Source organism: Sparus aurata, chromosome 8 (genome assembly GCF_900880675.1).
Source record: "Sparus aurata chromosome 8, fSpaAur1.1, whole genome shotgun sequence".
In the NCBI taxonomy this organism is placed as follows: domain Eukaryota; kingdom Metazoa; phylum Chordata; class Actinopteri; order Spariformes; family Sparidae; genus Sparus; species Sparus aurata.
In genome coordinates, this window is record NC_044194.1 from 23,634,494 (window position 1) to 23,658,385 (window position 23,892).

A 23,892-nucleotide genomic window follows, 5' to 3' on the forward strand; every position below is an offset into this window, starting at 1 on the left:
AGACCCAACGCTGTTCATTTAGGACTATCATGTCAGTCATTACCATCATATGAGAAGACTGATCTTCGTACCTACACACTCTCATTCATCTTGTTGTGTTTTATCCTTCCTCTCCATAATGATGAACATCGCTCTCGCTTCTACCTGGTGTGTTTTCCCCCTCTGGGGCCAGCAGCCATCTTTAATGAGATGCACATACAGTTAATTGCTGACAGATATTCGTTCCAGATTCTGCTGAAAAATGAACAGCATGTTCTTTGTCACTCTCACTTTGACCTTCTCAGTATTGACTGTTTGTAATGTTTATTATCTGGAGATTTGATTCTTAATCGAAGGGAAAATCCACCTGTTTTTACACATGAACATCAGTAATGCAAACACATGACTTTCTTAACAGGGTATTTAAACAGGGGTCACATCAACATTTTTTACATATAAAGCTCAGGGTTTGTTATATTTAGATGCTAAGAAGTGTTTTGTGGCTCTTGGAAAAATGACCCTGATGATTCCATAGAGACATCATCAAATCATCTGAGCCTGCGTTGTTACTGGAGGTGTGGAAGTTGAAAGATGTTTACCAGGCCAAGAGGGACTGATGATGAGATGACACCTGGTTGCATTATGGGAAATGTAGGATCCACTGTTCCACTTGGAGTGTAACACATACAAGGGACTAAAAGCCAGGATGTCTATGCCTCTGATGGCACCAAACGTCCTGTGATTCATTTTTTCCTTGTTTGCTCCTTCCTTGTTCTCCTCCTCATCTTCATCACCCCTCCTCTCTGTGGGCCAATCAGGGAGCCAAAATATGCAAATGCAGATGTGAGAATGTCCTATTTCTTTATAAATAGCTGAGAGAGGTGTGTACAGTAAACAGAATCAGTACTCGGATGTTTAGTTTGGTTCGTTTGTGTTCCATTTTCTTTGGCAATTTAAAGAATAAAGACTAAATAACAAAGTTGTTATTTGTAACAAAATCTGATGAAAATGAAATGGTAGTCATATATTTGTGAGAACAAAGTTGTAATTTCAAGACAAAGTTGCACATTATGAAAATACAAGTAAGTTTACAAGAAATAGCTGTTACTTTAAGACAAAATGAATTTAAACATTTCAATTAAATTCAATAAAGAAAAACTTTATTTGTCCCTGGGGGGCAAATAAAGCACATGAAGTAGTTGTACAGAGACACAAACAAGTCAGCAAGTCAAAACAACTTTTATAGTTGTAATGTTTTCAGACTAAAGTCATACTTTATTTTTAAATTGTATAAGAAAGACATTATATGATGTTCTAGCTTACATGTAAAAAAGAGAAGATGACTGGTTGCTCTATTTAACAAAATGTCGGAAAAAAAATTGTGAGATTCCAAAAACAATCCAAAAAAGAAAATATTAAGAATAAGTAAGGAAATTTAAAAAGCTTTTACTGTTGTGGCCAAATCATTAAAAAAGCCAACACGTTTCAACCATCAGGATCTAATCAGGGCTCCACACATAGTGTGGCCTCACCTTTACAGTTGTCACAGCCAATTGGAGGCACTCACATGACACAAGGCGAAACAGATACAAGCAATGACAAAACAAGAGATGAGAGCACACAATGTTAAAACATACAAAATAGCCACTTATACACATAATATTACATCCCAAAAGGCTGTAAAGACAGGGGGAACAGAAAACATGATATCTATGCCCTCACTGAGACCAACGCATCCAGTCTATGAATCCAAACAGCCTCCCTTTGGTTCAGTTTTGGTTCTTTGAGTTTGGGTTCACTGTGTGCCATTTCTTTTGGAAATTATGAAAGTGAGTTGGAATTTCACAAGAAAAAGGTCGTCATTTCAGAATGACTTTGAAGCAAAAGTAATAAAGAAATAGTTGTACAAGAAAAAGTTTCCTCATTCTGTAAAAATGACTCCTGCTGTCGTGATGTTGTTAGACTGGAGGAGAAAAGGTCAAAAATGTAATGGGAATTATGTGTCATTTCTCAAGTATTCCAGGATGTTTACCAGAAAACAGTGAGAATAATAGAAAGAGTGTTCATCTTCCAAGGCAAAAGATACGACATTGTTATATTACACCCTGCCCTATGATGGAGTCACTGACATTACTTATCATGATATTCTGTATGGTGGTGTATTAACGACTTTACATCATACAGGTAACCTAAATATTTAAAAGAAATGATCATGAATAATGATGTATAAGCTGCATACGTGGATTACTAGTGGAGTAAAAGTTCATTGGAAGAAGGAAACAAATCAGCTGTTTGTCTGCTGACAGACTTTAAGAAGAGCTTGGATTAAAAGATATATGTATCTCAAATTACGTGTGAAAACATCACTGAAGACAGGAACTGCCTGGTCATGCAGCGGTGTCATAGCAACGTGAGAAAAAAACAAGCATGCAAATTTAATGCTCAACACAAACACATCCTCTCCGCCCGTAGAATAGAATAAAAAAGAAATAAAGACGAAACAACTCACCTGTCTCTCCTCTTCCTCCTCTCCCTCAGTTCGTATCGTGTGGAGTCGACAGTGGTGCGAGATGTCGCCGTGTTTGGACGACGAAGGTTGTAATCTCCTGGTGAACCAGTCGGGCTGGACCTGCACGCAACCAGGAGGCCGAGTCAAGACCACCACGGTGAGAACAGAACCGAACCGGACCAGAGAGAACCAGAACCTGTTCGGCCTCATTCACATGTGACTGAAATCATATCTGTCTGTCTCACCCCAGTGTTGTCCTTCAACAAGGTTTTCTCTGTACGCTGGCTTTTCTTATTTGAGCCCATGTTTTATGGTGAGGCATTTTGACTTTGCTAGTGTTCTGTCAGTGATATAGGTCAATTATTTCTTTCCTCCTTTCCTTTTATCCTTCTTTCCTTCCTTCTTTCTTTTCATCCCCGGCTTTTTAATTTCAATCAAAGATCTGAATTTACCATCAGCTTCTAATAACGTGAGGACATCATCTAACTTGGACACCGCTTATCAAAATTAGAGCCAAAAGCCTGTGTGTGTGTGTGTGTGCGCGCGCGCGTGTGTGTGTGTGTGTGTGTGTGTGTGTGTGTGTGTGTGCGTGTGTGCGTGCGTCTTGATTGAATAATTGCTACCCATGAGTACTCTCTTCACAGCGGCTGATTAACAGGAGTTGTTTCAAGAGCCTCTTTATGCAGCAGCTATAATCACATCCACCAAACCTCATTCAAGATTTGTCGATTTTTAAAACACAGGTCTTTGTCTTCCTCCAGTTCTCTGTCATTTTCTGTTCAGCTAAGGACTCTTAGCCTGATGAGGCTGATTATCATTACTGTCTATTGAAAACATTCAGTTGTGAACTGTGTCTGTATGCAAACTAACCTACAGGCCAACATGCATCACTATAAGAAATATCCTCAGCAGTTAACTGTTAGCCGTTAACATCCCTGATTTGGACTATTGGTTTAACAGAACAAGACATGAAGATGGGGATGGGATGGCCCTTTGCAGAGATTTTATAAATTAAACAATTTATAAATGAGCGTTCTCCAGGAGAAACCCGGCTGCTATGATTACAAACACAGGACTCAGGATGTTTAAGGAATGAGATAAACGCAGAAAGACAACTGTAACCTTCTGTCTGCATGTCAGAGCAGTGTTTCCTCTGAGTGTTTGAAAGCTGATGGGCAGTGTCCTGCATCGACACACCAAACCTCCGCTCACTCCTTCACTCCTTCACTCCTGCGTTCTGGTTGGTTGGTTTGTGACGAGTCGGTCCGCTCTCTGAATAATGAAGTCTGTCAAACCGCTGCTGACTTTCACACCTCGGGAGGCTTACAAACCTCCCTCCTCTCTGCCCTGTCTGAGAGTTTCTCCTCCGTTGGGAACTTGTTGTTTTAAAGATGGACAGCAGAGCGAGGAGATGCCCGCCGTTGTGAAATTCAGTCAGATCGTTGGAGCGATGTCTCTCGGCCTCTTGAGGGCACACACACTCCTGCAGCACTGCAGCACCTATGAATTCGGACACATACTGGGGGATTTAGTCTCTTTTTGACTGTTTTCAGTGGTTCCTTTACCTCCTTTGTTGAAACTTTGAAGAATATGTTTTAAGTTAAGATCTTGACGTTTTCAAGATGGCTTACAACATTTCTCAGACTCAGCACGAAAACACACCAAACTTTCCAGTTTTATTCCAACCCAACCACCAGAATCAATGACAACATTTCCATTTTATCATAACCCTTATGCTCTTGTTATTATTATGTCTAAAATAAACATAATCTTTATTTAAGTTATCAATTGTTAATAAAAAATGTTACTTCATTCACCGCAGCGTCTCCCTGAGCAGAACATTTTAGGTATAAATGATGCTGGAACAAGCCTCACAGCGTGATATCATGTAGGAATGATGGTTTCTTTTCAATCTATACCATAATCCTGACTCTGACTGGAAGCAAAGGATGCTGGGAGAAGATGTTTGATCCTCTGAGCTTGTCCTCTGGCTGATGAATGTCTCCCCGGTGTCTCGCACACAAACAACACTCTCTCATTTCTTGTCTTCATTTGGCTGAGACACGTCAGTGCGCTGTTGCGCCTGCCGCCTCCAGCTCTGCGACAGATACACAGACGAGGAAATCTCCATTTTCTTTTTTTTTTACATAAAAAAGGAAGCTTCACACAAACAAGCTCCTCTGCTAATGAAGGACAGCAGATCTGATTGACTCGCTGTAATGCAAATTAAATTACAGAGATGCAGCACTGAGTGGGCGGACCGACACGCAGCTCTACAGTGTTTACACGAGGAGAGGAATCAGCGTTCATTAAAGCTCAGAAAGCAGGATCAGAGGAACAAATGACGTTCAATTAGCCCCGAGGAGGTTTACAGGCTTACAGGGATGTACAGAATGTGTAGAGGATTTAATTGCTGATATATAATGAGACTCAGTGTTCTCCTCTCAAAGGCTGATGGAGACTCAAATGTTGTCATGAACCCTTTGTAGATGGGTGAAGACGTTAGTCACAACACTTTTTAGTCAGGGTGTATACACAAGTCGTGGTTCATGTACCACCCAAGGGATTGCAATTACATTAACGACCTTCTCAGGATGAATTGCAATAACTTTGGTCGATTAAACGCCATCATCAGATCAGATTTAAATTTGCCTGATATTTTGGTCTACGTTGACTCGAGGTGGAGCAGCTCTCACTTTCAGATGCAGATGCAAATGATTCAGTTTCATGTTGGTGATATCTCAGAGAAGCTTCACCTGACTGCTCACCTGTGTGTTTCAGAGCCGGACTGTAACATCCCAGGAGGATTTTAAACATCTATAGGCTCCGAGAGTATTAAAAAATGGGTTTTTAGCTCTCTTTAATTTTTTAAGAAGCTGCAGCTTTGCAATATTAATGAGACGACTTCTGGCTTGTTTTTTTTTTTGCTTTGGAAGTGAAATAAATAGAAACGGAGCTCATTGTTTCTCATCACCAGTTGCAATTCATCATAAAGCAATTATGTTGGAAAACAAGGCCGCCTGCTTTCCAGTTTACTCCCAGCTGCTGTGTTTATCATGGACACAGCAGATAACACACACACACACGCACACGTCTGATAACTGAAGCCTGTATTTGCTGTTATAGAGCAGTAAAGTGATTTAAGCTGATGTGTAACTAACAACACGATGAAGCTCATCTGTGCTGTCTCTGTTCCTTCGTGAGAACACATTCTCCTCTCCTCAGAGTCTCTGATCATATCTGGTTATTGAGTCGTTCTCCTACTATTCATTTTGTTTGCCATTAACTGACAAGCCCGCAGACAGCACTCGATTAAAGAAAGGTTGAAAAAAAGATTTGGTGAAACAGGAGCCGACTTCAATTACATAATGAGCTATTAAAGAAAATGCAATGTGCCCAGTGGGATTGGGTACCAACTCGGTACTTTTAAAGGATACTGAGTGAATAACATGGAAAGGTGAAAGGTGAAATCAATAAGTGCCAAATACATTTCATAGAGTGTGCTGTGTGTGATGCCTGAAAGCCAGATCCCGATCACGCCTGCAGCCAGTTCACTACTACATGAACGACGAGGCGTCAACATCTTCATCAGCATCTTTATGTTATTAACTAGGTAGTCGGAGATAATATGGGCTTTGATCACCCCTTGGTTCATCGTTATCTGAGCATTTTTACCATTAGCCAAAGCAGAGCTACTGGCTGTGTCTGAAAACTCTCACAAACCTGCTGTTTAGTATGTTAAAAGGGTAGGTGAGGATTTACTGTGTTACTGTGTCCTATGTCCTGGTGACCGGGCTGGCCTCCTCTTCCTCCTTTCACTGTGGCCATGTTTGTATCACTGAGTGCTGTTGCTTTAAAGCTTTCTCTTCATCGGAGTGAAGAACAGGTCCAAACACAGGGACTCTACAGTTTGGTTGTCCGCTTACTTCAGTTTGTGCTCACAGTCAGTAAACTGCTCAGTGAATCTCCGGTTATTCGTCAAAACACCTGGCTGTGAATTAAAAGCTCTCTCCCACTAAGGGGAAAGGAGCAAGCGATGCATGACAGGTGTTGCGTTCTGATCCTCTTCATGTAATTGATCCCATTGGGCCGCCAGGCTTTAGCCTGAGCCAATCAAAGCAACGGTTTAAACTGTGTGGTCACAGCTGCTTTGGTGAAGTCGACAGCGGGAGACAGGAAGCGTCTGATCAGTCTGGTCGGTCCTGCTGGAGATGCGGGCACCTGACGATGTCCGGCTGTTTTTTTAATATTTGATATGTGAGGAGTTTGTTGTTTTTACTAATGATTCAGAGCTCAGCCTGAAGTCAGTTTTATTGACATGTTTTGGTCTGTAAATGATTAATAGTCAAGAAGAGTTTTGGAATCGACCCAGCAGCCACAACTTGGAAGTTGATATGTTGATGTGTGTTCAAAACTTTTTCTCCAAAGTGTCCAAATAAATCAGTTATTGCAGGTTTAAAAAGCATTAAAGTAAATATCAACATGTTTAATTTCATTTCATTCTGTCTGATCTCTTTCAGTCTGACAGATTTAGTATCTGTGGACACCTTGAGATCTTCACCTGAATCAAAATAAAGTAAAGAGTTTGAACTGGATCAGTCGGTAATGATGGAGCCTCAGGTGTGTGTTTTTTAGGAGGGTGTTGGAGTTGAAGAGGTGAACCCCGCACGCTCCTGTTCATCTGTTCATCTCTTTGAGCTGCGTGGCTTGGAGCAGCTGAGAGCGTTCAGCATTTCATTTCATCCCTTTCATTCGTACATGATCATTACAGTCTGTGAAGCGAGGGTGTAATTTGCCGTTGCGAAGGTGTAATCAGGCGTCGCAGCTCAAAGCAGAACTCATTTGTGTCCCGCTGCATTGGCTCACCTGGAGGGGTTTTTTTTTTTTGTTTGTTTCATCACAACATGTCCTTGAAAAAAGTGTGTGACTTTTCCTGTCTGTATGTTTCTGTACGTTTGTGCGTGTCTGGTAGAAAACACTTTGAATTTATTTTCGGTCACACCGGGAGAAAAAGACAGAGGAACAAATCACAGTCTGCTCAATCAGACAGAAATCCAATTCTCCTTGAAGAGAAGGTGACTGTGAACACGGCATGATGCAAATTCAGTGACCGAATATCCTGTAAATAGTTTCTTTTTTTTTCTGTTTTTTAACAGGAAACGATTACAGCTGCTGTTTTCACCTTGTCTTCTGATCAGAAGGAAACTGTCACTGGTCAGTTTGACTTAAACCTCCCTGTAAACACTCAGGAGGAGTTTGAAGGCTGTCACATCACATCATCTGTTTTCCTTTCACTTCAAACTGACCGCTTCCTGAGGCCGTCAGCAGATTGCGTCCTGAAAGACGAGGTCCAGGATGGCAGAAATCCAAATTCATTAAGCTGTAGAAATAACTCAGGTAGAAGCGTCTCATTTTCAGACGGTGCTGACAACGCCACTTTTTCAGTCAAATGATAAGCGTCACCGGCTGCAGATTTTATCAGCTGTGGGTAATTGATGTTAATTCTGCAATGAGCTCTCTGCAGCAGGTGTCTGTGCTCAGCTAAAGATTGTTTGTGAGGGAAAAGAAAACTCGCTGCACTGTCGCTCTGTAACACAACACTGTACAAACCATGTAGTCCGACTTACCAACCGCTATAACTCCTGTCATTGGGCACCTATTCACCCCTTCCTTCCGCTATCTGTATGTACTTCAAAACCCCCATCACATAAAAAAAAACTTCAACTTCCAAGCTATTGACCTACACACTGAATCTGGTGAGATTTTTTTGGCTCTTCCTGTTTTGGGTGTGCGACAGACACGCTTCCTTTGTGCCTATATGCCACCTTCATTTTTGCGGGAAGCTGTTATCAGTTTTTACATTACAATGACAAGTTGAAGGAAAAAATGTGTCTATTGCCAGTTTAAAGTTCCTGTGAAGTCAAAATTGACTTGTTTTTGAACCTAACAGTTCTTCATCACATATCGCTCACAGGGGCGGAGCACCAGGTCAGTTGTCCCGGGCCCTGAGCCATAAAATAATCTGCTGTCGAGGCAAGTTGCCCTGTTAATTGAATATAAAGTCAGTATATCAAGCCCACCTATTATTAGACAAACATTTGTGATTGGCCTGACACTGACCAGCATTAAGCTAAATCAGTCTGAGCAGGAGGCCTGAGGACATGAAACATGAGCTTGGTTTGGCTCCCAGGCTAAGTTAAACGTTTTTTGGTTTGCACGCTCCTCCTCCTGCTTTTGCTGATGCTAACGTTAACACGCACACTGTTGCCATGTGAATCATTTTGTTCATTATTGTCTGAGGCTGTGTTTCTGTTGAATCTGCACCAGGAGCGGTCATGTTGACTTCGCTGCTCGCAGTCTCAGTCTGCACTATTCCCATAGAAACAATCACTCGGTTCCCTAACACATCGTGTAAACACTTGAAGTTGAGGACTGAAGGGTCTACCCGCTGTGTTGTGCTGTGTGATTATTTCAGTGTTCACTTAGGTCTGATGGTGACTTGGGCTCAGAGTTTCACAGCAGCAGTGAAAGCCTGGAGTGTTATTTTATTCCCTACAAAAACGCTCCACATTTGCGCAACACAATAAAAATGTTCCAAACACACCTTCACCTCTATGTTTAATCAGCTGTTAGCGGAGCGTTTAGGGACGGTCTGAATGTTGATGCTGTTACAGAGTGATGTATGGTTCTCAGTGTAATCCAACTTGTCCTTGTCTGACTCCTCCAGCTCTTTTTGAATTCCGGCAGCAGTCAAACAGGATACCCATGAATAATTCAGGGGTGAGCGGCTCAGAGGTGCTTCTTCTTCTGCTTCTTCTTCTTCTACTTCTTCTTTTTGTGAGTCCTTACCTGATAGCAATTACAGGGAGCTCTGCCTCCACAGAGGGGACAGAGATGAAGTGTCCCTGCTCCTTTGTCCCCAGAGCTTCATATTTATGATCCGTCTCAGAGCCTTCAGGGGGACCATATGTCCGCACCTCATGAGATGCAGACTCTGCATACTGGGTGGAGCTGCTGTCATGTGAGCGTGTAGGGTGGATCAAGCCTGCTCTCAATCGCAGGCTGTCAAATACGCCCACTGGCATTGAGATGCACTGGTTTTTCAAACATATGTAAACCCATCTATATGCCATTGTCTTGATGCTCCTTGAATGTCATAATTATAGTTGCTCCAGGACCATCATTTCCACTAAGCAAAAAGCAACAAAGTTTGCATCTGGAACAAGCCATCATGGATAAATGGGTTGAGAACAAGTTTTGTATCCTGCTAGGAACATATCGTTATACTCTTCTCTCATTATTTTCTTTTTCTTTTCAGTTTTCTCTTCCTGTTTGTTTAGTGTTTGGGCAACCAAAGTACTTTGGTTTAGGTTTTGTAAAACATGGTTTGGGTGTCCTTAAACACATCCGGCAGTGTGACTCGAAATGTGGTCACCTGTTTGGCAGCCTTGTTGGCTGTATTAACACCCCCACCTACCCATCCACTTCCTCCTTCGACAGATGGTTAATAAACATGTAATGTGAACAGTGTAATGTCACATTTGGTACAATTGTCAACCTTGGATGTATCTGTGGTTCCAAAAGTCTACCTGTGCACTGAAACGATGGTCCTGGAGCAACATCAATTATGACGTTTCAGGAACAGCACCAAATAGGTGATATCAGATCAGGCCTGGCCTACCTGATGTCCTGGGTGGAGCCAAACATCCATAGAGTTTACCATCAGTGGCAGATTTGTTCCATTGTGGGAACACAGCCTCTATATTAATTTGTTCCTGTTGACATCCAAGTCTTTAATAATGTTTAAAAGTTGGTGGTGTCTCCTTCCAACCAAAAATGCAGGCTTTTCTCACGTTCATGCATCTCTACCTCGATGCTGCAAACTGTTGGCTGGTTTGTTTACAGTGCGCAGAGCCGACCGTATGCCGCTAACGGGCAAGAGGTTGTGCGTCACAAACTGCCATAAAAAACCCCAACTGAGGCCCATATAACTGTATCTAATTCTTGTTATTGTGTTATCTTGTGTTAATATATTGTTGGAATAATAGTGGAAAATTAGTGTGCTTGTAAATCAAAACATAGAAAGTTCATCGGTGAGACTGGTTGACTGGTTGTTTTACAACTGGTTGTTTTCTTCAGCCAGTCGTACTTTGATGATGTTTCTCTGAATGTTACTCGGCTCGTTACCTCCTCCCTCTGTGTCTCTAGCATGCAGAGATGTGTTGCCGTATGAATTCCCATCGTGTCAGTGTGTTTAGTTTCAGCTCCTGCTCAGCTGCTGTAATTGGATAAAGGGCTGTGTGGTTTTTAATTCTGCGGACGGCGTGAGGCTCGTTCTCTCTAATGAAGCCCAGCAGAGTTGAGACGTTCACCAAGAGCAGCCGGGAGGAAAGCATGAAGCTGAGGACGCTCAAACTGAGCTGCTGGAGACAGGTTTAATCAACCAGCCTGAGCCAAATCAATGTCTTTTACTTTTATACTTGATATGTATTCATTTCATTTAAAACAGCACCTTCGAAGTACTGGAACTGATACACATTTTTACATCTAATGAGCAGAACTAGAACTAGACTGTATTTTCATTGTATTCATCTTACTCATAGTCTCTCTCTGTCTTTTTTAAGCAGAGCCATGTGCCTGATGTTTGAATTCCAGATTTACTAAATACTAAATTCATTTTCTCATTCCCAACTCGTCAAAAACTGATGCTTCGGGATTGAAGGACTGGTCAGCCGCCAATCTCACTGATTGGTTGTGAGATTCTCTTCTAACGTCACTCATTTCTGTCCTCCAGGTCTCCTGACAGCGGCGGCAAGGACAGGCGCTCCCCAGAGAAAGACTGGTTCCCATCGCCCATCGCCCATCATCACCAAGCGGAGCATCCACCGACGCCGCAGCAGCTGCTGACGACCAACCATCAGTCGCCATCAGAGCCACAGAGCGAGGCGTCGGCACGCCCTCCCTCATGCTTGGGTGACCTGTGGAAACTGCAGCTCGAAGTTCTGTCTGGGAAGGGAGTGATTCCTTTTATTCTCCAGGAGATTTTAAAAAAGTGGATTATGACTAGCTGCTGGATCGATTTCTTTTTGTTTGGCACAAAACTCTGTTTCGTTTTTACAGACCAAAGATGAACAGAGCAAACGGTGAGACGTTCTTATAGGGGCAGAGACTCTCAGAAGCCCTCCCAGACACACACCACCATCCATGTAAAGAAATGAACACGTTGTGTTATTATACAGTAAGTGACTTAACTAAGCAAAGTAAAACATGTATATGAGTTAATGATAAAACATCTAAGTATCTGAGCGAGGAGAGAAGCTTTGGATGTTTCTGTTGGGACGGCACAGCTGTTCATGTTCTGCGTGTCAGTCAGATGGAGAAAGTGAGAAATCACAGAAGACATTTTTATGATAAGAACATAAAACTTTGCGCGGTTCTGACATATTTCGAAGATTAGAGGCAGTCTGGGAAAACTGCCAGTTAACCAGGGCAGCAAACACATCCAACCAGGTGAATGTACTTTTATAGGAAACCACTTAAACTTAAGCAATCATTCGAGACTACACTCAATAATCTTAAACTATATTATAACATTTTCATGTGTTTTGTTTTTGCATTGTTTCAAAACAAAACTACAGAAGCCCTGAGGGTTCAGTGGAGACACTTTTTTCCAGTGATCTATTTTGTAAGTGTCGTCTAAATTGTGTTCCCTCCTGTATTTATGACTTGTAGAAAAAAAAGGTTTTGTCAAAATAATCTTTCGAAGTTCCTCAATCATTTTTCCCATCTGTGAAAACATACAAAGCATCACAACACTGACTCGACAAAAAGTCTTGTTGTGTTTATGTTTGTAACTAGTGAACTGACAGCCAAACAGCTGCTGAATGAGCCTGAAAGAACATCCTGATGACTGAATTTGAAATAAAATAAAATACCTACAGATATTTTTTGTTTCCAGCACAGACAAGAACTTGAATTTCACATTTCTGAAAACCACAGACGTTTTCAAATTTGTAGGTGTCATCTATCATATCAACATTTCTACAGTACGCGTCATATTATGTTCACATTCCAGGTACACGGGCTGAATTTTAGTAATTTGGTCATCCGTCAGTGGTCTGTCGACATTGACAGATGACATTTCCACGCACACTACAACAACTTCAATATATTCTCCATTGAGTTTAGAGCCAGTGTGCAAAGTTTTCACTTTTTATCATAGTGAATGCAGAATTCTAACTGATTTCTTGCTCTTCTCCAGCCGACTACGATATGCATTAAAACAGATTTGACGTTTCTCAGTGCCACATTCAGACAACATGCTTGACGGGGCGCCGGAGGTTTCAATGAAGCAACCATTTCACACCAGAAGCCGAGCTGTCGTGTCTGTCTGAGGGGAAAGAGGCATTAAATGTATTTTCAAGAGCCTAAAGTTCTATATTTAACAATTTTATATGTTGTATCTTTGTAGAAAATCTTATTTGACTCTGATGTGCTCGTCATGAACTGGATTCACAGCCAGCTGCAGAAGTTTGAACCTCGCTGCTGCTCAATGCTCGCTTACGGTTTCAGACAGCAGGGACGGAGGAAAAGAGTCCTGATGCCACTTTCTTATAAATCACTCTTTTTAAAGCATTTATAAGTTGTAACTAATGGTTTTATGAATAGTTAACTGCTGATTTACCAACGCTTTTAGGTCAGTTCTTTTGATTTGCTTGGTAGTGAAAAAATCCCGTTTGCTGGTTCTGTCTGTAGTGAAGTCTGTTTTTAGGTTTCTTACAATAACTCATCAACTCTGCAGTCAATGTTAGCAAATGGCTGATAAATAACTCTTTTCCTGAATTAAAGAGGGAAAACTAAGCAATTAACATCCATCTAGTCATTCGTTACAACTTATAAATCTTGTTTAGGAGAAAGTGGGATTGATTTTTCCTTCAGTTATTATAAGTTATATACACCAAATCCCATAATGCAGTGTGTCCGTAGGTCATTGCCTTATTCATCATCATAACTGCAGGAGATGGAGTCAAGTCTCTGTTTTGATGCTCTGCCATTATGAACATGTTTTTCATTAAACAGAAAACACAAGTTTGTCTTTCATCTCAAAGGTTTTTCTTCTAATGTCCCATTAAAGAGTTTGGTAATGAAGACAAGAAGAGGAAACAGGCCGAAAGATTTCTCTGTATCATCACCAAAGGTATATTCATGGGGGGATATGTTTACTGTGTTCAACACAGGGATGTGGTCATCGAGAGATTCTTAGTTGTGATATTTGTTCGCTCCGAGTTCTGAAACGTCTTTTACTATTTATGAAAAGAGGAACAAAGTGACGTCCTTTTATTTTCAGTCATGTTTTAAATGCTGTTCTGTCGATGTTAAGCAGGTGCAGTAAAAAACACAACCTCCCTATCTAAATATTTCATCTTATACATCTTTAATTCTAATTCTAAAATCTGCTTTAGAAAACACAGTGATCTTAGTGTGTTTGCAAACCTAGCTGTTCATGCCACTGAATGTATGACATTCTGATTTGACAGCATATGCTTTCACACTTTTCTTGCACATGTTGTAAGCTGTTGCTTACTACGACTACAGATCAGGTCCTGGGTTACATTTTTGTGCAGACAGTTTCATCTGCAGGTGCTGATGTAGAGCAAAGAATTCTCATATGTTTACCAACTCCTCTATTTATAGAGAAGATTATACTTTTTTAACAGTTTATGCTTCTAAAAAGTGGTGGGGACATCTCGCCAGCGTCCTCTCTCCTTTTTTTCTTAACTGTAAATGTGACAAAACGTTCTGCCGTCCAGCGGAAAACAAACAAAACATACTGCGATTACTGAAGAAGTATAAAAGCTATTAAAAACGAATTAGCTCATGAACAGATAAAGATTTAACCTTGAGGTAATGTTTTGAGGATGACGTATGTGGTTTGATATCTTCAGATAATGAGAATTATATAATGAGAATTATTCAACAAGATTGAGATCAAAACGATATAATGAAGTCCCGACCTTCAGACAACTCTGTTCAGCACAAAACAATTTAGCACAGAGACAAAGACAACAGAGATAACACAGATAGCAATCATGTTTCTTGCAGTGCAGAGGTGCTTCACTGTAGATGCACAGATGAGGCCATTCGTTGTAAACAGGTGATTTATATCCACAGCTGGCTCCTCAGACTGACGGGTGTTACAGACTCAGTCGTCGCCCTGTCAAACCGAAGCCCTCAGACGTTTTCAGACATTTTCCCGCTGAATTCACCAGCTGAATGTGTCAGTGTTCTGGCGTCAGATGAACTAAAAATATTGAGCTGAATGTAGGCTGAGCTCTCTGAGGCTTCACTGCTCTTACATTATCCTCTTTTATTTATTAACTTTAAATTCTGGCCTACTTCTCCCCCCGCAGCACTATTAGCCCAGTTTTACACACAGAACAGGAAATCATGAGAAATCTGCTCCGATGCATTACCTGTTTACTAAAATCAGGATCTGTGAGAGCTGACTGTCAGTCATCTATATGAGACAGTTAACACTTATCAGTGACATTTTTCCATGACTTTTATATGCATCATATTAATGTAATTGATTTTCCTGCAGCAGGCACATTCCTTCATCAGGTCCACAAGCCTCAAAAACACTTTCTGCAGACTTCCAGAGAGTCTGTTTGGGCTCCCTCAGAGGATAACCCGGATTATAAAAGATTGCAATGATCAGAAACATAATAATCAGTCTTTATGACAAGGAACTTTTAGGTGGTTTTGAAGCAGTCTCACTTTAATATTGATGCGTCTATATGAAGACCAATGGAGATGAAGATTGGCTGCTTCTGAATACAGATTAGGATTTATCCAGGTGAGTTCTGAAGAGGGACTGAGGAAGTCTCACACTCTAAGAAAATGTCCCCTACCGACTGTATGTTACAGAGTGTCTGTGTGTGACTGTTTAGCTCAGCCTCTGACTCAACTCAAAACTCACCAGAAACTCTGGTTCTTGCTGTTTTTTCCCTCCATCTCATTTTCCTTAATCTTTGAACGTTTATGAGTGGATTAACCCTTTAGGCGCCGGGTTTTATTTAAAAAAAAATCTAGATTTTGACATCTAAATTTCAGAAAGCTCTGGCTTGAATGTAGTTTGAGATAGAGACAAAGTGTAAATGAGACAAATATTGAGAATGACCTAAAGTTTATATAGGGAATAAATTGTCCTATCTAATTTGCATATTATGACGTCATATGGTGGCCGCCATATTGGATTATGTAATTTCCATGAAATACCTGATATTTTTGAAAGATTTTAACTTGTTTCATCAGATTCATCCCCTCCATCCATTTGTTATGTTGTCCACACATCAAGTGAACAAGGAAAAAGTAAATTGTAAGCCAACAGTTGTAAACTAGAACTATTTCTACACCACAAAACTCATGTAAACAGTATGCGCTTTTTTTTTACCCCCATTGGAGGACACTTTTTCTTATTCTTGTCTTTTTTTCTTCCCTTTTTCTTGTCTTCTCTTCTCTTTGTTATTATTATTATTATTATTATTATTATTATTATTATATGATAATCATAACAGTAGGCGTCTTTTAGCTGCAGAGGACTTATCTGTACCCATCTATCCAGATAAAAGTTTTTAATATTTGTAGAGTGTGGAGCCTCTCACTGCAAGGCACAGAGACAATAAGAACAATATTGATATATAAAATTCTGCCCAGTAATCCTCAATCTCTGATTTATGTACCAGGCCCATGCTCAAATGGAGTGACAGGAAGGCTTTCATTTCAGGGACATTTACATCCCATTCACCGTGAACTTGAAATTATTTCATGTCAGCCTAAATACTGATGAGCATTTGTCTCCATTGTTGTAAGATACCAGAAATCATCATTCAGAAAGAGGGACAAAAAAAACTATAGACCTTGAATCATTGTTTAGCTTTTTGTCACCACGATATCCAATTTGCTCATCAAAGGGTTTTATCTATATATTTCATCTCTCAAGTAAGCCCAGCCACCATTACCATCATCATCATCATCATCATCATTTCCAGCCCTGTTCTGCCCCTGTTGCCCCTTCGACACCCATCAGCCTTTCTACGAACACTTTGCCCACCATCATCATCATCATCATCATCATTTCCAGCCCTGTTCTGCCCCTGTTGCCCCTTCGACACCCATCAGCCTTTCTACGAACACTTTGCCCACGTCTCCACCCGCTATCCCCTCTAGTGTTGTGAGAAGATCTGGACTCGTGTGTGGTTTGTGCTCCGTGAACACTGCTGCAGCGCATAGCTGCACCGCTGCCGCGGATGGAGGCTACGTGACCGTCGCGGTGGAAAGAGTGAACACTAATGCTGACACCCAGCGCTATTCTCACCACCCCGCTACTTCTACCACATCCATTCGCTTCCCTACTGATACTACGAGTTCATGCATCATTTCCATTCCTACATATGTTGGGCAAAGGATCGTGTGTTTGTGCTTGTGCGTTTTCCTCTGCGCAGCAGCGCCATTGCTATGCAAAGACACACCGCGACTAGCAAGCTCACTAATCGACCGACCGTCATCTCCCAAAGTTAGATTTTCACCTTCAGAATCAGAATCAGCGAATAAACCTTCAAACCTTTCTCTTCATCTCTTCCTGCAGCTTCTCCATGTGGGGATTTATTGCCTTTTCTCTGTTTCATATTGTTGTAAACTGAATATCTTTCGGTTTTTTGATTGTCCTTAACAAGACATTTGAAGACAAGAGTTTAATCCAAAAAGAAACAAGTTTTGATTTCAATGACAAATGAATCAACAATGAACATAGTCATCAACTGCCACTCTAAAAGGATGTGACATGGAAAAAATGTGCATCTTTTTTGAAAAATTACATTATTTATTGCCACTTACATTAGTCAGTATACTGTGTTAATCACAGTATCTTGATTGACATTTAGCTGAAATTTAGCAGTAAAATCACAAACACTTTGTGATACCTCTCCCCTCTCCCCCCTCTCTACCCCCGTCTCCCCCTCACCTCTGTGTCCTCGTGGCTGCAGGGAGTTGAGCTGATGTCAGCCAGTCGTCAAGCTCCATTTAACATCACTAACAACCTGAATACATTAACACCTTTTATTACACCTCTGCTGCAGGGCGTGTGTGTGTGTGTGTGTGTGTGTGTGTGTGTTTAGCTGGGAAAATTAACTGTTGATGAAAATAACTGAGTTTCAATGTCCTGCTCAGTCACAATGGTTTGCTAAAGGGCTAATTCATTCAGTCTAAGTGAAACTCTCGCCAAAAAGCAACCAAGGCTTTATTTGTGATTGAATATAAGTCAAACCGTCATGTAAATGCGTAATTACAAAAGAGGCACTTTTAAGATTTACCGTAGTTTCGTTTTCAGGCAAGCTAATTTTCAATGGGGTGCAGGGGCACTCTGACGCTAGCATCAAAATCTGTATTTTTGAAACACTAAGAAGGCTCGACACAACATGAAACTTTGCTCGTAGTATCACCAGGGTCTCTACACATGAACACGAGCATTGAGAACATTGTTTGTGTACACAGAGTTTACTAAAAAGAAGGTTGTTGGACAACTCACGTTAGCAATAGCACCTCTGGCGCGCCGCTGTCAAGACAGACAAGAAGTGTCGATTCCCGAGTGCGACCTAACAGGCAGGAGAGTTATGGTGGACCTCCTTTCTGTGTATGCGCGCCAGAGATCCAGCTCCAACGGTGAGTAGTTCAAAAACCTACGGGAGCACAGGGAGTGCTACGGGCATTTTTTTGGATAGTATCAAAATAGCTATTTTTAAAACACTAAGAAGGCTCGACACAACATGAAACTTTGCTTGTAGTATCACCAGGGTCTCTACACATGAACACGAGCATTGAGAACAATGTTTGTGTACGCAAGTTTTTGGACAACTCATGTTAGCAGATGCTTGTTCCGCTCGCCGCCGTCCTGCTAGTGGAGAGGGTGAAAATGCGTTTGACCCGAAAACGAAAATACGGTAAATCTTAAAAGTGCCTCTTTCGTCATAATTATGCTTTCATACAAAGGTTTGACTCGGGTACATTCACAAAAAAAAGCCTAAGTTGCATTTTGGCAAGAGTTTCACTTGAACTTGCTGCGTGCAGTTTTACATGTGATAGCAACAAAACCCAAGATTTGAAAAAACTAAATCACCCTTTCATTGAGTATTCTCAGTAATAAAGAAAGACCGCTCTGTGCCATTACTTTATACTTGGATATAAAGAACAAGATTCCTGGCAGAGCTGCTTCTTCTCACCACAAACACACTGGAGCTGTTTTCATCTGGAGCGTCACAGTCCTGATGTAAACTCCCTCTGTGTGTCTGTGAAGCCGTCTGTGAATGTTAAAACCACACTTGGCAAAGCTCAGCAGAGCTCTATTAAGCCCTGCCAGCCTCGCTGACATGATGCCATTAAAATGTGACCTGTGTTGTGAGAGGCTTGGTTTGCTGTGTGTGTGTGTGTGTGTGTGTGTGTGTGTGTGTGTAGGTGTGTGTGTCCTCACATTTGATATTCCAGCAGTGTTTCTCAGCAGTAAAGACCAGTGTGGGAATCTGGACCAGTGTTGTTTAGAGAAGCTCAGAGCCACTCAGCTCAGCCAGGGCCAAAGCAGAATGAGGGCTCTTATTCTGAAAGTCTGATGTACTGGATGATTGAGAGCCCAAAGGACAAGAACAGATATAACTGCATTTCCACAATAAGTCTGAATTCAGGATATGATTAAGATAGACTTTGAAGAATCTTTAGCCATGATAGCAGCTCTGTGGATGTTGTTAAAGCACTTTGGTCCAGACTTAAATGTCTCAATAACTATCAACTGGATTAAGGTGACTCATGGTCTCAAGACGATGAATCCTACATACATTATTGATGCCCTGACTTCTTTCTTTACCCAATATTTGTTAAAAATATTTCCTATTAAAGGAAAATATCCCAACAGTTATTCGATGGATTGTCATGCAACATTCATGTCACCATCTGAACAATTTGAAATAAACTAACTGGGGTTAGACAGAATAATCGGCTGGTCCATCTTATAAACCACAAGCTGACACTGCATCGGATCTGAGATTTTAGCATGGTTCAGTAGCCTATACCTAAATGAACTCTGAACTGAAGTTGTCTCTCACTAGTCTGTGGGCCAGTATTGGTTTAGTAATTTCATGATACTTCATTCCTGAGATCAAGCAGCAGAGATTATGTGACAATGAGCAAATACTACTGACAGATTTTGGGGTAAACTAAATAGAGTAGTCTTACATGTGACTGATTCAAAAACAGGGCGTTTTTCTTGGCTGCATTAAAAAAAGGGCAAAAATTGAGAGTATACCCACTTCTCCAGGGATCACTACACCACTGCTTAATACAAGAGGCAGAGGGGAACTGTGCAGGACAACATATCCACATTTGTCACAGCTTTTTACAGGTTACACTTTTAGAAGTAAACGATACAGTTTATTCTGTTACTGTCATAGTTTTGCTTTTCACTTTATACATCTCCTGTTTCATTTTGTTGAATTTATCCTCATGCGTCTTGTCGGGACTTTCCATTTCCTGTCTCCGTCTTTTCCTGCAGTTTTTCTGTGTACAGTTGTGTTTCATTTGTTCATGAGCACATGTGTGTTGAAGTCTTTCTTTAGTTCATCTGTTTCCATCCTGTGTTCCTGTGACTGTACGATGGTCCTTGTGTGCTCCCTGTGCTCCTGATTTGTTCCCCATGACTTTGTAGTTTGCTCTTATTCATTTGACTCTTTAGTTTTCTTTGGATTCGCCTTGTTGTCTTTTTGTTGCTCACAACAGTTTTTGGATTTTTGGACTTCAGCTCACATTTTTAAAGCTCGCCTTTGTGTAAACCCAAATGTCTGCATTTGGGTCCTGACCTTTTTGCAAACTATAACAGATACATATTCAACACTCAAGATATTGTTTTCTTCTGACTTCATCAGGTTGAGTCTTTTTGTTCTAGGAATCCACAGCTTATGCTGATTTCTATTCTGATGGATTTTACCTTAAAATATTCAGCAACCAAACATGTTTTCAAACATAAATGTCTCATCATATACATATTCATATACTCATACCTATCATCTACATTAAACCAAACAAGCACTTTTCATTTACAGTAAGTTTGTGTCCTTGAAACCTTGAAACACATCCACACAGAAATCATGCATAGCTGAAGAAAAACGAAATATATAAGTCATTAGTATTAAGAGCGTCAAATCCATAGGGAGGAGTTCTAGACAGATATTTGGAAAAAAAAAAGAACAGGATTTTTACCCAAGCGACTGCTATTAATGGCCCATGTGAAAAACAGAAAAACATAAACGGTGAGTTATTTCAACTCAAAACACAGTCTCCTCCTAAACCTAACCGTGTCGTTTTTTTGCTTAAGTGTAACCAAACTACGAGTGTGCAAACTTACCAGTCACAGTTGGATGACACAGCAGTTAAACTCTTGTTGTTCTCATCTGATCGCCCTGCACACACAGCCGCATCACATCCAGTCTGCAGGACGAACCTTCAGCTCACCGCTGCTGATAGACAGCCACCGTATGGACCTCCGAGAACACAGCTGTAACGGATGCATGAGCCATGAAAAATGCAGAAGCCTCCCCCTAAAAACTCTCATCCTACATCTAACATTAGCATGACACACACACACACTCTTTATCAAACATATGCAGGCTTCTCACAGCAGAAGTTTCCATCAACCTGAATTATGGTACATACTACACACGGCATGCAGATATGTACTGTATACTGTGTGTATGTGTGTCGCAAGGGGTTTACAGTTTGAATAATTGAAGCTCAGGAGTTTTATGTTTACAGGATGTGATGCAAGTATATTTTCCATACTGTACACACACACACACACACACGTATATTACACTCTCTATAAGTACATTCTCGCGGTAAAGCTGTCCGCTTTTTTTCCATTAAAGATATTCATGACTGTAGTTTTGATTCTCAGCCCTGAACTGATTTGAAGCTGAAATGAAATGTATCTGTTTATGTTTCTACCTTAATTAATCCCAAAGGGAACATGTGGTGTTGCTGTAGCCCACTTTCACAGCATTATTAAAATTATTTCCTTTCCACAGATTCTGTTCATGGTCAATTATGGCGCTCTTCTTCCTCTATTTACACTGGCACTGGATGTAAATCATGAGGTGCAGAATCACGCTGCTTCATCTTTGCTGCGCCTAAATTATTCTACTTTTGTCCCTCTCAGGATCATAATACAATATAATATAATATAATATAATATATAACAATCGATTGCTAAACTGTCAACATAAAAATGTTATATCATGTCTCTAATGCAAAGTATGTTACAATAGATGTAGTTTGATGATGTCTTGAAGTAGTGTGGGATCATGGGAATTATAGCGGCACACAACCAAATTAAATGCACCGTCACCTTGTGTAAACTTGTGATTTTCGCTGGTTTGAACATTGTTGGAAACAATCTGGTTCATGTAAGCACACTATGCAACCAAATGAACAACAAAAGTCTGGATATTTTATCATTTGAATGCAGAAATGTTACATATTAACATTAATTGAAAGACTGAAAAGTATAAACAGCTCATTCTACTTGTTAATGTCTTAATTACTTTAGTAATTGTGTTACTATTACTGCTATTATTAGCTCCTGAATGTACTTCTTTTTTTTGTAACTGATGGATAAGACTTAGGTTTATTGATTAAAATGTATAAACCAAATAAAACAAACAAAACATCTGAGCTCAATAGAGCCACATTTACTGCCTTAAATGAGGCAGGTCCCTGTGTGATGCAATGAACATTCTCTCTCACCGGCTTCACAGGCATTAACTGGAAATAAATGAAGAAAGTGTGAATATTGGGTCAGACATCTCATCATGAGCTGCATAAACAGTTGATTATACCACAAAAGCACCAGTGTGTCATTAATGTCAGTCATCAACCGACTCTACGGTCACCAAAAACAAAGGACCAACACTTTTTATGTCATAATACCAAGAGGATTTGTACAATGTTGTACTGGACTGACTTGTTTGTATATTAAGACTGGTCGGTGTAAATGTAAATGTCTTCTCTCTGACGTCCAGTGAAGCAGAGAGGAAGGTGACATTCAGGAGTCTACACTCGGCTGTGAATCAATCAGTTTTGGTCTCCGGCGCTCAGGAACAACCAGCCGGTACACAACAAGAGACCTCCGCCTCCTGCCTCCTGTAATCCTGTTACTACACCTCCATACCATCCCTCCATCACCCGGGGGAGGGTTTACCATCCGACATGCAGGATGGAAGGTCATGGAGACTCAGTTTGTATTATCAGACGGCAAGGGAGGCGTCGATGAGTGGTTGCTGACCAACAGAGGAGGTTCTGATGACAGCTTCATCTCAAATTAACAAGCTGAACTTTCTGCTCAACCCACTAAAACTCATTCAGAATATGAGGAAACACACAGATATGCAGGTTTAGGTAATGCTTTAGATCATAGCCCACGACGTACAGTGGTATTGTCGCCCCTTGATTCCACTGGGCACGTTTCTGTTACCTGGCGTGTGCAACACCATTTTGTTTCGCCCCCAACGTGGCTGCACTGCATGACTCGATCAATAAGTGACAAAAATACAGTGAATATTATCGGCCAGGCCAGGAAAAAGAAAAAGAGCTTCCTAAAAGGTTGAGGGAATTTCAATTGGAAGCGATTGGAGTCGCTGCACAAAAAAGGTGGAGTACTCTGAACCAAGATGCTGGGCGCTGCGCCTCTTCTCTGGGCGGCAGCCTGCTGCTGCAGGCACTTGCTCCTCATTAGGAACACGTGAAAGAAGCTACTGGCGCTCAGAACAAATGCTAAGTGTGGCCTCGAGTGTCTTTATTGAAATAATTCTGACTTTGCTGTGCTGTAGAGCCCAGGTCAGCACAGTGTGTTCTGTTTTGAAAACTGACCGGGTGCACTTTACATTACGCTGCCTGACTTCCTGTCGATCTGCTTTGAGCAGACTGACACAGCTGTGGTCTGCTTCTGTCAAAAATAGACTTGGCTCTGAAAAGAGCGGAGAGCTGCTTCTCGGACGCCACCGAAACGTGCCGTGGAGCAGCCGGAGAAACATGAGCATTATCTAGAGCAGTCAGGATCTGCTCCAATGACGTGGCCGAGACAGGCGCAGTGGAATCAGGTGGTTCGAGAGTCTGTTATTATGGGTCTTCTTTGTTTTTGTCTAAAGATGTACAAATTATTATGAATATGTGATACACAAAATGCGATCAGATTACTGACAGGTGAAGTGAGTAACAGTGATCAGAGAAGCAGAGCTGGACAAGAGAAAACAAATGTTAATTATTTATTTAACTTTGAATGTGTCACAGCTGCTGACTTTTATGACATG

At 41.0% G+C, this 23,892-nt stretch overlaps 1 protein-coding gene across 1 annotated transcript in view; it reads left to right on the forward strand.

Annotated features, from left to right (window-relative positions):
- Window positions 1–13,579, forward strand: part of LOC115586112 (chemokine-like protein TAFA-5) — a 49,619-nt gene extending 36,040 nt beyond the window's left edge. The window contains exons 3-4 of the mRNA XM_030424893.1: window positions 2,518–2,645; window positions 11,283–13,579. Coding sequence (XP_030280753.1) covers window positions 2,518–2,645; window positions 11,283–11,291 — 137 coding nt within the window. The 3' untranslated portion in view covers window positions 11,292–13,579. The remainder of the gene's footprint in view (window positions 1–2,517; window positions 2,646–11,282) is intronic.
- The last annotated feature ends 10,313 nt before the right edge of the window (window positions 13,580–23,892 follow it).